This window comes from Centruroides sculpturatus, unplaced genomic scaffold (genome assembly GCF_000671375.1).
Source record: "Centruroides sculpturatus isolate CEXI.00-Female unplaced genomic scaffold, Cexi_2.0 scaffold2270, whole genome shotgun sequence".
NCBI classification, from domain to species: Eukaryota; Metazoa; Arthropoda; class Arachnida; order Scorpiones; family Buthidae; genus Centruroides; species Centruroides sculpturatus.
Genome location: NW_019386450.1, coordinates 31,415 through 48,624, shown reverse-complemented (window position 1 = coordinate 48,624; position 17,210 = coordinate 31,415). Strand labels below are relative to the sequence as shown.

Below are 17,210 nucleotides of genomic sequence, written 5' to 3'. Positions count from 1 at the left end.
GTGATAAAGTTTTAATACTTATTATTATAATCTAGACATGTTAATCCTTAAATATACTTGTATATTGGGCCACAAGTATATATTATATATACTTGTGGCCCAAAACTCCTTGACTTCTTCCAATGCGGCCCAGAGAAACAAAAAGGTTGGACACCCCTGACTTAAATAAACTGTAACGCAAAAATAAAAATCTACTCAAAATAAATTTAGTGTTATATTATTTCAAACTGTCATGTACCAGAATATTAAGACAAATATCCATTAAGAAAATAATTAATTCTAGTATTGATGATAAAAATAAAAAAATTCGTTTTGGTATTATATTATTTCATACAATTATTGTAATTTTAATTTATTCGATAGTAATTTACTCAAAAAATTAATTTTTAGCTTTGAAATAATTCCATTCAACAAATTTTATTTGCAATTCTTATTTAATCGACATCTGAAATTAATTTTTTGATTAGTGCTACTCAAACTACTTCTACTACTAAATTAAATTAAAACTATTTTTCCTGAACTAAATTCAAATCAACAGAATTTTCCAGAAATATTTGCATAGCAATGACAGAATATATGTAATTAACTAATTGTTTGTAAGTATCATTGACATATTTAAAAAAATGCTATCGTAACATTTAAATTTAATTTGCATATATATTTCTATATGTATGAGATCATAAACTGATTTAAATATATTTATTGTACGATTAATAAGTAAAATTTTAACATGAACCTAGTCAATCTATTGGGTCAGGTTTTTTTCACGTGTGAAAACCTAACGACCGGAATTCAATCTGGAACCGATCAGGTTACACCTACGTGTGAGTGCGCGATTCGAGAATGTCTTTTTTTCGGGTCAGTCGGACGAGCAGGACGTGACCGATGTCCATTTCTCTCTTATATATTAAACGGCGATATACGATTACAGTTCTATACACCTTAAGAACCTAACCCAACCTTTAATTAAGATACATTTTCCTTCTAATAAAGAAATTTTTCTATAAACATTAATTGTAGAATCTTTTGTTAGTCTAAATCTCTATATTTATGATTTTCAAATGAAAATGAATCGTTACCACAACGTCAGTGAAATTCAAATCAAACGTAAATTTTATAGCCTATGCTATATTACAATATACACTTACTTGTTTATAATGTGTATAAACTTCATTTAAAGGTCATACTAGACTTAATAACGATGACAGACGTAAACAAACTTTGCTAAACATGTGACAGTTCAAGGCGTAAAGGTTACTTCACGAAAATCTGACGTAAATTGAAACTCAAATAGTTTTTATATATGGTTTGAGCAAAATATATCGTGGCTCATCCTGAAAACTATGTTCTTAACTCCTTAAGCCTCGAGCAATTTTTGATATTATTTTAATTAAACGTAAAAAATACTTAAAACTGAAAAAAAAACAAAAAATGCGTTAATTTTGAAGAAAAAGCTTCAAATTTTGTTTTCCTTTGTCTCGCCTATCTGCGAAATTTTACACCTATGAGTCATTGTTTACCCAGCTGGATGACCTTGAACACAGCTGGAGTGGGATTTCCCAGGACATTCTCATAGACGTCTGGGGAGGACAAGGGTTTAAAGTAGGGTGACTACAATTTTGCTGTATATTTTTAAATATTTTTAAAAAATTAAAAGTATTATTGCGATTTTCGACTCACTCTAATTAATTAAATTTATATAAAGTTAATTATATTAATTTAAAATATTTAAAAACTATTGGAAGTCGTTTTTGACATCAGAAAGCTGCTTTAAATAACTTTACCAAAGGAAAATCCGTGCATTACAACTTAGGAACCATAAAAAAATTGATAAAAAACGCCCATTAAAAAACAATTAAGCCTTAATCGAGCCTTATCAAAGGCTCATTAAAATCGCGATAAAATTTTTTCGCGCGGGCAAAAAATTTTGAAAAAATTTGGGGACCTAAAAAACATTCCAAAAATTAAAACTAAGGACCGCGTTTTATGTAACGCTATGTAACTTTCCCGAGATATCTCGGGATTGGGGCTTCCCATTACAGTCGTATGTAAGAGGTTTCGTGTAGACAGAGAGAAAGAAAGGATTTAAAATAGTTTTTATTCTCCTGTTGTTTGAATGCCGTCTGATAAAGTTTATGTAAAAGAAACTAAAAACATATCTGTTAAATGAAAAAATAAAGAAAATACCTTTGCCTTCACTTGGAAAATCTGAAATTGTTTACCTCCTTTAATACGTGATTTTAAAAATGCAAGAGGAACTGGAAATGTTGGCATTTCACATCTGGTAAAAAAATAATTCCAGTATAAAATCTGTTTTTTTACGAATTATTAACGAAAACATAGAATTAAACAATTTGTAATCAATAATTAAATTTCAGTAAAAACACCAATTAAATTAATCGAATAAAATCCACAAAATTAAATTACAGTGAAAGTTTTTCTCTATAAATTTTATATTTTGGAATATAATTTTAAAATTATCTAACACCTGTGGACTGAAAGTTTAGTTGTAATACCTTAACACGGAAACTACACTTAATATTAATACTTGTAAGAAGATTTTAAGCGACAATGAGCAATTACTTATTGTAACATCGTCACAATCCCAAACTGCAATTTTTAATTTAATTTAAAATATATGATTTCCACCTCAAATTAGTAGTGAATTGCCCCTGTAAGTCATACTTTTCTGATAACAATGAAGTCGTGCCGGTCATTCATCTAGCACCTTTCCAGAGAAACATTCTGAATAAAAATAACGTAACTTTCAGTTTTCATCAGAAGTCCTGTATAGTTAATCTGGGTTTCCCAGTCCTAAGACTTCCCAATCTAGTTTCGACTTTTATCTACATAACTCCAATCCCACAATTAAGCGGATAGACAGTCTGACGACAATGGAAATTTATAGGTCAACAATTTTTTCAAATTGCAGCCCAATTATTATTTAAACAAAGCAAATTTTTGTAAGTAAATCTAACATAACATATAAGAAAGTTCGTTAACTTAAGTAAAATAATTGACAACTTATTTACTTTATCCTTTTCTCTTACATAGATACATTTGTGTAATTAAAATTAACAGCATTATCTATACTAATTTTATAAAGAGGTAATGTTTGTGTGTAAGTTTGTATGCAGCAGGTAATCTCTGAAACTACTCATCCAATTTCAAAAATTCTTTCACCCAACATTTAGAATGGAACTTCAAGGTGGACATAGGCTGTATATTATTCCGTTAAACATTCATATAAATTAAAAGATATCATCTAGGGTAAAGGCTTTTATGTCTGACAGATGGCGCTACAAGTACGACGCCCTAAGTTTGCTTTTCTGTGAAAATGAACTAAAGCGAATCATCTTCTATCTATATAAATAAAAATGTAATGTTCGTTCGTTCCTACCGATTTGTTTGAAATTTTGATACAACGCTGCATTCGAATACGCACGTGTTTTTATCAATATATAATATACACGTCCAAATTCAACTCCACTGAAGGGAGATGGATAAAATTAAGGCTTATGGTAAAGCACTCTGCTTCTATTTATACTATTTTAGATGCGAGTTTTTGCGTTTTTGATTGCGTTTTAATTGGGTACGTCAACAAAATGTACACAAACAAGAAATTTTTCGATATTCCCCCCACAGGGAAGAAAGAAAGGATTAAGGCTTTTTTTTAATTCTTTCAGCCCTGTGGGCACTAAGAGGGCCTCTTTTTGCAGGTCCATTATGGGTTCGGCCAGGCCCACAATGGGGCTGCCGGGTGATGAGGGGCGGGGTCCAAAATATAGATTAAGACTTACCGTGAAGAACTTTGCTTCTATTATACTATTTTAAATGCGGGGCTTTGCGTTTTTGATTGCATTTTAATAAGGTATGTCAAGAGAATGTACACTAAAATGATATTTTCTGAAAAATTCTCCCCCCTTACGGGGGAAGTGTTATAAATTTATAATAGATACATTTTGAGGCACAACAACGCGTGGCAAGGTCTGCTAGTCTAAGATAAAGAACAGAACATCTAAAGCAGAAGATAGAGAAAAACAACAAAATGGATTAATAAATATATTTATACAGGTATACCTCGCCTTACGTTGGTAATTGGTTCCAGGAGAACGACTTAAGTCGAAAAACGACGTAAGTCGAATTTACTTGTCTCCAAATCTANTTTAAATTATTTAATAAAAAACACTGGTGAGTTATTAAGAAAAATGCAAATAAAGATGAAGTCAACGTACAGTACAGGTTATTAAGCTTGAACATAGTATCTACGTACCCATCGGTAAAGTGGAAACTTATTTTAAAAAAATCTACTTAATCTAGACCAGTGTTTCTCAACCTCTAACGAATCGTCGCCCCTTCAACGTAATATCGCCCCTTCAATAAAACCGTTACGTAGTATCGGTCCCTTCACTTCAAAATTCCGATGCCGAGGACCAAGGCTAACGCCAAATTCGTACTGCATTGAATAGACTAGTGACTAGTGTAATGTTATTTGTTTAATTATTGTGCGATATAACGAATAAAATATCTAATTATTCTTAATAAATTGTTTCAGAAAATTGTTTTTTGCCCCCCAAAAATATAAATTGTTACTAATCGCCCCCTCAACATGGATAAACGCCCACATGGGGGCGATATCGCCCCCGTTGAGAAACACTTATCTAGACATACATAACTAGAGTTAAGAAAATAGTTTGTGAATAATTACTTTAATATCGATGAAAAATATATAGACAAAAAAAATAGTATTAGCATGGGCACAATAATTGACCCAAAACTTGCAGAAATATCCATTATTGAAATAAATTAAAAAATTAGCAAATTTAAGTGAAATAATATTTATAGCTAAATATGTGGATGACATCGTAATAATATACATGCGTCATTTCCTTATATTAAAAGTACATACGAAAAATATAGAAATGTTTTCAAAAAATATAGTGTAGTACTAGCAGCCAAACTAAAAAATAATATTAATATTAATAAATCTAAAAATAAAAAAAACTAGACGAAATAGATGTATATGAGCTAAAAGGTACATGTAATAAACCAGCAACTTACATAGGTGAAACAGGAAGGCAACTCAAAACTAGAGTAAAAGAGCATGAAAATAACCAATCCCCATGGACAACTCATTGCAATAAATACGAATGTGTAATTAATAGTAATAATGTAGAAATAATTCACAAAGGAAAAGATAAGTGTTTACGAACGTTCAAGGAATATTTCGCGATCGTAAGTGCACATAGCACCATTAATCTAAATAATGGGATGGAGATAGATGACGTGTGGGCGAATGTGGTAAAAGCAAAATAGCGCGAAAACGGACAAAAGGCTATTAAAACGATGCCTCGTGGGTAGGATATCGATAAAGTTGGGCGCTGTATTTTTTAGCGAACAAGGTCAGTTCGGTATACAGTAGTGTAAATCAGGGATGTCCAACCCGCGGCCCAAGGCAAGTTCCAGTGCGGCCCAATAAACGTGTAAACAAAACCGACAAATTGTTTTATTTTTTTATTTAAACAGCATAAACTCAAAAAAGAAGTTTCACAAAGCCGTAAACTTTTATACATATTTTATTTTTGAGTGAAAAGGAAATATTTTCAAATGTTTGGAGATGAGTGAATGACGGAATACTAAATAATGCTGAATTTGTGACTCAAATAATTATAGACCCAAATTTGAAAAAAGGAGAGAAATGACAAAAGATAAAAAAGTAGTGAGAATGGTTAAGTAGACCTTCTGTTATGCCAATATTGACCCTTAATTTTCCAACCTTCCTCACTAGTTTTTATTTTTTGGTCTTTCTCTCCTTTTCTCAAATTTGGGTCTATAATCATTTTAGTTGCAACTTCAGCGTTATTTAGTATTCTTTTCAGCATTGCAAAATTTGGCTACTTTGCGCCAAATTTGGCTGCCCTTTTTTAGTTTGGCGTAAAAATTATCATTTGGCGCATTGGCTACTTTATGGGCTACATATTATTTATAAATATATTTGTCGAATAAAAATGCACTTTAAATTGGTGTTTCGTCGTTTTTTATTAATTAGAGACTCGAATAAAACAAATATTTGTGTTTTTCAAATAAATTCTTGTTTCTCTTCTTTATAATAAATGAATTTATTTATTTGTAAGTAAAAATTGAAAGGGTCTGATAGAAGTAATTTTTTAAAATATTCTTTTTTGTGATAAAGTTTTAATACTTATTACTATAATCTAGACATGTTAATCCTTAAATATACAAGTATATTTAAGGATTGGGTTACAAATATATTATACAGTGGTGTCTCGTATAACGTATGCCTCGAATAATGGACGCTGCGAACAATGGACTTTCTGTTAGGCCGTTACGTGATTCGAAGAACAAACTTTCTGCGAACAAGTGCGAATGACGTTTTTACTCTTTTGCCGTTGCCAATGACAATCTGCTATTTTTATAATATATTAGCATTATTAGAATATATTATTAGTATATATGAAGTACAGAGCTCCCGTTGGGATTCGGCTTGCTCCTTTGTTTATTACGTACATCACCTCAGTGCAGGGTATTTACATTTATTCAAGTGTTGTGCAAATCATGGCTCCTAAAAAACAGGAAGGTGATTTCAATTGAAATAAACCAAGAAATCATCAGGAGTTAAAGTTGACAAAAACTTCCTTGTCGAATGGGGAGAGATTCAGGAGTTTACTAACACTCATTATCCAAACAGAGCTGAGGCCAACAGGATCAATGATCTCTACAATGACACCCTTGCCCGTCATTTCTGATAGGTGTTGAAGAAGAGAGAGAAACAGATCACCTTGGACATGTTTTTCAAAAAGCCAGCAGACAAAAAATAAAGAACGGAACAAGAGGAGTTGACCCCGCAAGCTCCGGTAGCCTCTCCTGAATCTGACCTCGATTAAAAAGCAATAAAAAAAGATTTGCTGCAAAGTGTAAAAAGTCTGTATCAGTATGAATGTGTGAAGAAGGTGTTCCTCCACCTCCTCCTCACATCTGAATACCCGGCATAATTGGTGACTGCTACATTTTCATTTTTTAATGGTACGGTATGGTTATTTTATGCTGCGGAACAAATTATATGTTTTAACATGTATTTCTATGAGAAAATGCGTTTCGTATAATGGACTTTTCACTTAACGGACGTGCACCTAGAACGGATTAAGTACGTAATACGAGGCACCACTGTATAAACTTCCTGGCTTCTTCCAATGTGGCCCAGAGGAACAAAAAGGTTGGACACCCCTGATGTAAATCATTTCAATGTTGTAATTCTTGCAATATTTTTGTAACGTCTGTATATTTTCTCTAATTTAGTTATGTATTACCTGAAGAGGGGTGCGAGTAAAACAAAATTTGCACCCGAAATGCATTCAAACGTAAACGTTAGTAGTTTTATCTCTGATAAAATACAGTTATACTTTAAAAAACAACGGCTATATTCTGTTTTAACCTTTGAAGTGTTTTAACTTTTTAAAAAGTTATTTTAAAAATTTGTTTTTTTAATTAAAAAAATATCGTTTGAGTGATACGCATTAATTGTATTAAACCATTCGAATGCATAATGTCCTTACAAAAATTTAAATTTTACAAAAACACGAAAATTTTTTTATTTATGTGTCTTCGGATCACGGTATATACAAACACTGGTGTTCTGACGTAAAGCTAACAGTGGTGACTCTTAGATGTGAGAAAATAAAAACAACTCGTTAATTTAATTACAGTTCGTATAGCCCGTTAATTTAATTACAGTTCGTATGTCATACCTGAAAATTAAAGTAATTAAAACCCCATTTAAAGTTAAATGGGGTGTTAATTAATTTAATTTTCAGGTATTACATACGGACATTCTGTCCGTTAAATCCATTGTTTGCCAAATAGAGGTGTGTTAAATCGATATTTTACTGTAATAACAAAAATAAAAAATAAAACTGTGTTTCGTGATTAATATAACGAAGAATTGTACAATGAAAAAAACGCTTCGCAATTTTAGATTTAATTACTAAATAATTTGTTTCTAGAGAAAGGCATTAGGAGTTATCTCGTATTATATTAGCGAGGTTGAGGCCGAAGTTTTAAACGAACATTACACCGAATATTTCTATATTTTTCGCACATACTTTTAATATAAGGGAATGACGTACATATATTATCATCGTTTTTATTTTTTATATTAAATCTGTTTTTTGTAAATTCTGTCATTTATTTTTTTAATAATCTACTGGTATTATTAGAGAGGCTGCGGCCGACGTTTACATCGCGAAAACGTGTACGTCGGACGTTCAGCGCTGTCTTCCTGTAAGCCTAGAAGTCTGACAATTGTTTTAGGAATGTCGAACATGATTCTACTGACTATCCAAACACTATTGTCAAACTTTTAGGTTTACAGAAAAGCGGCGCTGAACGTCCGATATACACGTTTTCGCGTTTAAAATTTCGACCTCAACCTCGCTATTTAATTATTATTGATAAATTTAATAAGAGATGAGGCCTAAGGTTTTTTTTATAAAAAATTTTACCTAAATTTCAGAACCTTATAAAAAATTTCCGACTTTTGTTTGAAATTATAGAAGTATTCCTCTTCACAACTCATATTCATTGCGAATGCAAACTGCAAAGAAAAAATAACGATTCAGGCATATAAAATAATATTATTTATACATTATTATAAATTTACGGGAATTAATAAATAATAGTAATAAGTACGTGAAAACAAAACCATTTATCAAAATATTTTAAAGCGAAATCTTTACTTACGTAATCACTTTTTTCTATAGTCTATACATCAACTAGCTGTTACCCGCGGATTTGCCCGCGAGGATTTTCCGAGCGAACCCCATTTATATTCAGTGTTTCAACAACTATAGTAATTGTTATATAACACCTGCAGCTGAGAATATTCAGAATTTGAGAATTTCCGAGAATCAAACGAACTATTTTCAATTTGATCAATTTTCCGGAACGTTTACAAATCGTTCTATAATCGAACCGATACGCAATAAGAAATTTGAATTTAAAACGGTTCGAACATTTGGATAAAAAATCGAAATATATGAAAATATTTATAATAATATCTGAAATGTTCACAATTTAATACACCTAAGTACTCAATGAAGACTAAACGTAATTGAAAACGAAAAATCGCATCTAGAATAAAAGAGTAGAAGCCATTTTTCCGGTATTGCCTTAATGCTCTCTCTCTCCTCCACAAGGGGATTTCGAAAAATCCTTCTTTGTGTGAATTTGCATGACGTACCCTAAATGTGTTCCAAATTCTACCTCTTTAGTTCAGCGGTTTGTTCTGAGCGATGATGAATCAGTAGCTCAGTCAGTCAGTCAGGGCAAGTATTTTTATATATTTAGGTTTATACAAAATTTTTGTTTATTTATTTCGAATTAAATGGTATACTTTTAAGCAACAATACACATAAAAACTTCTGTGTGAAATGAAACTTCTCGTTCATACTTAATTTTAATTGCACAAACGTAGGCCTATCTATGTAAGAAAAAAGCATAAAGTATTTATAAATAAGTTGTCAATTATTTTACTTAACGAACTTTCTCATATGTTATATTATGTTAGATTTACTTACAAAAATTTGCTTTGTTTAGATAATAATTGGGCTGCAATTCGAAAAAATTGTTGACCTATAAATTCTTATTGTTGTCAGTCCGGCTGTCTGCTTAATCGCGAGATTGCAGTTATGTAGATAAAAGTCGAAACTAGATTGGAAAGTCTTAAGAGTGAGAAACCCCGATTAACTATACAGGAACTTCTGATGAAAATAAAAAGTTACGTAACCTGTCTTTCCCCCCGTGGGAGAATTTCGAAAAATCTCTTCTTTGTGTGCATTTCCATGGCATATCCTACTAAAACGGAAATAAAAACAAAATATCGCATTTAAAAGAGTACAATAGAAGCCGTTTTTCTGATTAAGCCTTAATCTTCTCTTTCATTTCCTGCGGGAAAATGTCGGAAAATCCCTTCTTAGTGTGCGTTTTCATGACGTACCCTAACTGTGTACCAAATTTAACCTTTTTAGGTTCAGCGGTTCGCTCTAAGCGATGATAAGTCAGTCATTCAGTCTATCATTCAGTCATTCAGTTAGGACAAGTAATTTTATATATTTAGATTAGACCTATTTAGAACATGTGCATTTTCTATGAAAAACCAAATTGGTTTATTAATAGTTTTGTAATGTTTTACGTTTCTACTATCACGTATTAATATATACTACACCTCTGTCGATTGGGTCTAAAACCTGTTGGTATAATTGCGTATTTATTTTTCTCGTCCCTTTTCACTGATTTTTGGTATGGATTCTGAAAATAAGAATACGTACTGTACATTTAAATTATATTAATAAATTTATTAATTATGTAATTATTTTCAGAAACCTATGAATTTGTCACAAGTTATAATTTGATCATTTTAAGTAGGGAAGTCGTGCGAGGCTTTAAAACAATGTATCGTTGAGTACTTATATCTTTTGTTGTTTGTATGCAACTGTTGACCTCAGAAGTTAAATAATACAATTAATCCACACATACCACAAAAACCCTTCGTTAATTACATCGCTTTGCTTACAGATAGTCTCAACGTACATATGTGTATGACAATGCCGAAGAGTCTCCCTATGCTTTGGAACCACGGGACTGAAGAATCGACATCGCATCGGCAAAGACTGCAATGACAAATTTGTCAGGACTGACCCCACTGTGTCTTCTGAGTAGAAACAGAGTCCGTTACGTTCTGATTTACGCTCGAGCAGCTGCGTCTGTGGGTGGTTGGACTGGGGATGAAGACCAATTGGGCTAAAGAAGTGCACTTTACAATTCGATTACATAAGATAATTCCCGTTTATTAATTACTAGCAGACCCCGCCATGCCTTGTTGTGGCTCAAAATATATCTATTATAAATATATAACACTTNCTAAAATTGTATAATAGAAGATAAGTTTTTTACAGTAAGTCTTAATCCTGTCCCTCTGCCACGAGAGAAAAATTTTAAAAAATTATTTCTTAGTGTACATTCTGTTGACGTACTCTATTAAAACGCAATCAAAAACGCAAAAACCTGCATCTAAAATTGTATAATAGAAGATAAGTTTTTTACAGTAAGTCTTAATCCTGTCCCTCTGCCACGAGAGAAAAATTTTAAAAAATTATTTCTTAGTGTACATTCTGTTGACGTACTCTATTAAAACGCAATCAAAAACGCAAAAACCTGCATCTAAAATTGTATAATAGAAGATAAGTTTTTTACAGTAAGTCTTAATCCTGTCCCTCTGCCACGAGAGAAAAATTTTAAAAAATTATTTCTTAGTGTACATTCTGTTGACGTACTCTATTAAAACGCAATCAAAAACGCAAAAACCTGCATCTAAAATTGTATAATAGAAGATAAGTTTTTTACAGTAAGTCTTAATCCTGTCCCTCTGCCACGAGAGAAAAATTTTAAAAAATTATTTCTTAGTGTACATTCTGTTGACGTACTCTATTAAAACGCAATCAAAAACGCAAAAACCTGCATCTAAAATTGTATAATAGAAGATAAGTTTTTTACAGTAAGTCTTAATCCTGTCCCTCTGCCACGAGAGAAAAATTTTAAAAAATTATTTCTTAGTGTACATTCTGTTGACGTACTCTATTAAAACGCAATCAAAAACGCAAAAACCTGCATCTAAAATTGTATAATAGAAGATAAGTTTTTTACAGTAAGTCTTAATCCTGTCCCTCTGCCACGAGAGAAAAATTTTAAAAAATTATTTCTTAGTGTACATTCTGTTGACGTACTCTATTAAAACGCAATCAAAAACGCAAAAACCTGCATCTAAAATTGTATAATAGAAGATAAGTTTTTTACAGTAAGTCTTAATCCTGTCCCTCTGCCACGAGAGAAAAATTTTAAAAAATTATTTCTTAGTGTACATTCTGTTGACGTACTCTATTAAAACGCAATCAAAAACGCAAAAACCTGCATCTAAAATTGTATAATAGAAGATAAGTTTTTTACAGTAAGTCTTAATCCTGTCCCTCTGCCACGAGAGAAAAATTTTAAAAAATTATTTCTTAGTGTACATTCTGTTGACGTACTCTATTAAAACGCAATCAAAAACGCAAAAACCTGCATCTAAAATTGTATAATAGAAGATAAGTTTTTTACAGTAAGTCTTAATCCTGTCCCTCTGCCACGAGAGAAAAATTTTAAAAAATTATTTCTTAGTGTACATTCTGTTGACGTACTCTATTAAAACGCAATCAAAAACGCAAAAACCTGCATCTAAAATTGTATAATAGAAGATAAGTTTTTTACAGTAAGTCTTAATCCTGTCCCTCTGCCACGAGAGAAAAATTTTAAAAAATTATTTCTTAGTGTACATTCTGTTGACGTACTCTATTAAAACGCAATCAAAAACGCAAAAACCTGCATCTAAAATTGTATAATAGAAGATAAGTTTTTTACAGTAAGTCTTAATCCTGTCCCTCTGCCACGAGAGAAAAATTTTAAAAAATTATTTCTTAGTGTACATTCTGTTGACGTACTCTATTAAAACGCAATCAAAAACGCAAAAACCTGCATCTAAAATTGTATAATAGAAGATAAGTTTTTTACAGTAAGTCTTAATCCTGTCCCTCTGCCACGAGAGAAAAATTTTAAAAAATTATTTCTTAGTGTACATTCTGTTGACGTACTCTATTAAAACGCAATCAAAAACGCAAAAACCTGCATCTAAAATTGTATAATAGAAGATAAGTTTTTTACAGTAAGTCTTAATCCTGTCCCTCTGCCACGAGAGAAAAATTTTAAAAAATTATTTCTTAGTGTACATTCTGTTGACGTACTCTATTAAAACGCAATCAAAAACGCAAAAACCTGCATCTAAAATTGTATAATAGAAGATAAGTTTTTTACAGTAAGTCTTAATCCTGTCCCTCTGCCACGAGAGAAAAATTTTAAAAAATTATTTCTTAGTGTACATTCTGTTGACGTACTCTATTAAAACGCAATCAAAAACGCAAAAACCTGCATCTAAAATTGTATAATAGAAGATAAGTTTTTTACAGTAAGTCTTAATCCTGTCCCTCTGCCACGAGAGAAAAATTTTAAAAAATTATTTCTTAGTGTACATTCTGTTGACGTACTCTATTAAAACGCAATCAAAAACGCAAAAACCTGCATCTAAAATTGTATAATAGAAGATAAGTTTTTTACAGTAAGTCTTAATCCTGTCCCTCTGCCACGAGAGAAAAATTTTAAAAAATTATTTCTTAGTGTACATTCTGTTGACGTACTCTATTAAAACGCAATCAAAAACGCAAAAACCTGCATCTAAAATTGTATAATAGAAGATAAGTTTTTTACAGTAAGTCTTAATCCTGTCCCTCTGCCACGAGAGAAAAATTTTAAAAAATTATTTCTTAGTGTACATTCTGTTGACGTACTCTATTAAAACGCAATCAAAAACGCAAAAACCTGCATCTAAAATTGTATAATAGAAGATAAGTTTTTTACAGTAAGTCTTAATCCTGTCCCTCTGCCACGAGAGAAAAATTTTAAAAAATTATTTCTTAGTGTACATTCTGTTGACGTACTCTATTAAAACGCAATCAAAAACGCAAAAACCTGCATCTAAAATTGTATAATAGAAGATAAGTTTTTACAGTAAGTCTTAATCCTGTCCCTCTCCCACGAGAGAAAAATTTTAAAAAATTATTTCTTACTGTACATTCTGTTGACGTATTTTTTTAAAACGCAATCAAAAACGCAAAAAATCACATCTAAAATAGTATAAATGGAAGCAGAGTTCTTAACGGTAAGCCTTCCACGTAAGGCTTACGGTAAAGAACTGTCTATCCCCCATGTTAAACGGAATAATATACACCCTATGTCCACCCTGAAGTTCCATTCTAAATATTGGTAAAAAAATTTTTTAAATCGGATGTGTAGTTTCGGAGATTACCTGCTGCATACAAACTAACATAGATACATACATACAAACATTATATCTTTATAGTATTAGTATAGATATAAATTAGTTATACATACGCTTAAGCGATAGAGAGTTTACAAATGTTCGCGCGCAGTATTTACCTGAAGATCGCTTTCTTGATTTGGGTTTTTTTCGGTGGAGACAGGTCATTGGTGAGTACTTAGGGTCATCGGCTATCGGCGATTAAACTTCTAATCACTGGCTATTGGAAAAGCATCAGCGTGGAAGTGTATCCGAGTGTACACACACGACCAACGTTTGAGGACAGACGAATTCTCATTCCCGGAGAACTCCTTGTCGCGTCATCGGACCTTCTCTTTTATTTGGGGTCCTCCTTCTCCTAACTCTTGTCTTTTTTTGGTAAAATCGTCTTTCACATCCAATGGCTATGTTTGCATTTGATTCGATGTGTCACCCCCAAACAAGATAGCAAGTTTGTGAGAAAGGATATAATCATATGCGTAGCGATTTTTTTCGAACAAAATTTTTAATTAAAATTTTCCTGTCAAGTCCGGTTTCTCACTGCTGTATTCTTAAATGCGTCAGTTTTTATGTCGTGAAAATTTTGTATATGTTAAAATACATCCTTTTCTCTGGAATTACATACGTATCCTAAAGCCATGCGGATGCCGTTTAAAAGTTATCTGTTTCTAAAACATTCATTTTTACGGAGAAAAGAACTTTGTCATTTCAAATAGGTCTGTGCTTTAAGGGTGCTCTTTCCAATAGAGAATAACGACTATTTTTAACTCTAACGTTCTAAATTCTAAATTAAACTAAATGTACTGTACGCACTCTACGTAAAAAATAGTGGGTTTTTTTATGTTTAATAGTAAAACCATCTAGTAGAAGTGTGGATTGTCTAGAGCGGCCGCCATTACGAATAAGAGTTTTAGAGAAGTCTGGCGATACAGACTTAATCTTTGTCATCGGCTGTTCGACGTTCACGTAGAAATTGCTTAAACAAGTGTTTCTCGTTCGAGAATAATCGCAGCGTAATTTACTTGAGTACATTATAAGTCTTACTGTCTAAAACATTTCAGAACCAACCAAAAATCTATTGCTCGTAGTATACTACTACAAAAAGCAAAAGAAGTTTCGCTAATTTCGGGAGTAGAAATAAGTTTTAAAAAATTGCAAATTTTAATAAGGAGAGAAACCTTCATAAACTTCTACTCACTTTTAGATACAACATATGACATCCCTTTATCTCCCCACCCCGTCGACCTTTTAACCGTCATCAGAATATAACAGAGTCAATCTCTATAGTACCCAATACCCAAGCCTCTTGATTTATTACTTATAATCATAGGCTTTTCAGTGAAAGTAAGTAAACACGATATAAAAATACTTCCTGCTCGTACAGAAAACATAATTTTTAAATAATCTAAATAACTCCAACTTTATCCTTTTTAAAGTGCATAAAATTATTCGTCACGACAAATTACTTACGTATGATGCTGCAATCTTCCAAACAGGTCTTGTGTCTACAGATTCTAAAATAAAAAACAAAAACGATGTTATTTTTCATGCAATGTCAAAATAAAAATTTTAAATAATTAATCGATTTTTTGACAGAACATTTTAATGATTTTTATTCTGAATCCAAAGATTTAAACAGGTTCGAAATTAAACGAAGAATTCAGAAGTTATACGTGAAAAACTTTACCTTATATCTTATATTTAAGGTGAATAATGTAATCATATTAGTTCATAAAACAGAGGAAAAATTACTATTAGTGTCTTTAATAAAGTTATTTGTTTTCTTTCACAATTCTTTAAATACCGGAAGTCAGTTTTCTGATTAAAATAACCGAAGAAAAACACCAAACAGTAAATATCTTTTATACAGATCTTTTCCTTAGCAAATGAATGTCAAATCGACATCATCCAAAATACAACAACAATTAAACAAATATGAAACTGCTCAACATTACAATTTACTCTAAATGTTTAACTTCATATTGTATACTTTACACAAAATATGACAATTATTTCCTTATTCAAATATAAATTTTTTTCCAGGCTTTTTAGTGCTCAAGGACCCCATCGATTAACGTCTATATCCTCTCCATATAATTATTAAATTTTTTAATAAGAAAATTTGACAAGGTATGTATATTTATCTATAAACTATATTGGAGATTGCACTAAATATATTAAATAATATTATCTAAAGGAGTAATTGTTACTGTTTTTCGAAATTATATTATATATTGAATGACATATATACAGCTTAAATTAAATGACAACAAATTTGCAACTTATAATTTACCTGACACTTTTAATAATAAAAAGCAGTTTAAATAAAACTATTATCAATAAATTATTTTTTAAAAATTTTTACAGCAATTTACTTACTTTCGGTCCAGACAATAGGAAAAGAACATAACAGTAGAAATTTGACCAGTTTCATCTTGTATGTTTCTCCGCTGTTATTATTATTGTTGTATTTAATATTTGGTTTACTCTGTATATTCTAATATTTTAAATTTACTTCTATTTGCATATTCAATAATTTATTTGTTTGATGTTTATGCATAATTCTTATGATAAATGCCTAATAAAATTCAATGGAAATTTGATGTTGGGCTAGTTGGTAACTCTCCCTCAAAGTTAATTTATGTGTATAATATAATACAAATAAATAAGCGAATATCGATAAGTAATAAATATCAAAAATTATATTTCATAATAGGTAAACAGAACGTTGTTTAGTTAAACTTTAACCTAGTAGCTTTTTACTTGAGAGCGTGTGCCGAAAATGTTTACTTGGAATTTAAAATAATTTCTTTGTTAAAATTTTAAAACTATTTCTTCACTTTTGTCATTGAAAACTGAAGTCATTTTAAAAAATAAATGTATAAATATTAAATTTGTAGTCATAATTCTGTGAAATTTCCTCTAACCTAAAATGCGAATTTATTGTTTTATATATTATTAAATTGGCACAAACTGAATTTTTTTCCTTAATCTCTAACAAACATCCAATACAATAGCACTTTTTCTAATAAGAATATGTGACTGGTTTTTCATAAGGATGCGAAAGGTCATTATAAAATTTCATCTGGTGTCTCTAATGGAAAAGTTTAAGAACCATTCCTGTAACTGAACTAACGGTTAATTGATTGCTTCTTGAACTAGTTATATCGCGTGTTACTTTGTATGCCCTTACATTATTCTCAGTGACTCTGTGTTACAACAGCTTCACACA

At 31.1% G+C, this 17,210-nt stretch overlaps 1 protein-coding gene across 2 annotated transcripts; it reads right to left on the bottom strand.

Moving 5' to 3' along the window:
* Positions 1–1,950: 1,950 nt before the first annotated feature.
* LOC111615006 lies at positions 1,951–16,762 on the bottom strand. 2 transcript variants are annotated; one of them, XM_023356382.1, is made up of 4 exons: positions 16,358–16,762; positions 15,449–15,492; positions 8,520–8,611; positions 1,951–2,281 (listed from the first exon to the last, which is right to left on the bottom strand). In XM_023356382.1, the coding sequence occupies exons 1-4, from the start codon at positions 16,410–16,412 to the stop codon at positions 2,134–2,136; spliced, it is 339 nt and encodes a 112-aa protein (XP_023212150.1). In that variant the 5' UTR covers positions 16,413–16,762; the 3' UTR covers positions 1,951–2,133. The 2 variants fall into 2 exon arrangements, 1 of the variants encoding a protein (XP_023212150.1); XR_002755019.1 differs by lacking the exons at positions 15,449–15,492; positions 16,358–16,762 and adding an exon at positions 8,758–8,850.
* Between the last annotated feature and the right edge of the window lie 448 nt (positions 16,763–17,210).

Excerpts from the sequence above, each read along its gene's own strand:
- LOC111615006 (XM_023356382.1), bottom strand. The coding sequence starts at position 16,412 with ATGAAACTGGTCAAATTTCTACTGTTATGTTCTTTTCCTATTGTCTGG. Across the intron at positions 15,493-16,357 it reads TCCTATTGTCTGGACCGAAA|AATCTGTAGACACAAGACCT; the intron begins GTAAGTAAATTG and ends TTTTTATTTTAG. Across the intron at positions 2,282-8,519 it reads TATAAGGTTCTGAAATTTAG|ATGTGAAATGCCAACATTTC; the intron begins GTAAAATTTTTT and ends TTTTTTTACCAG.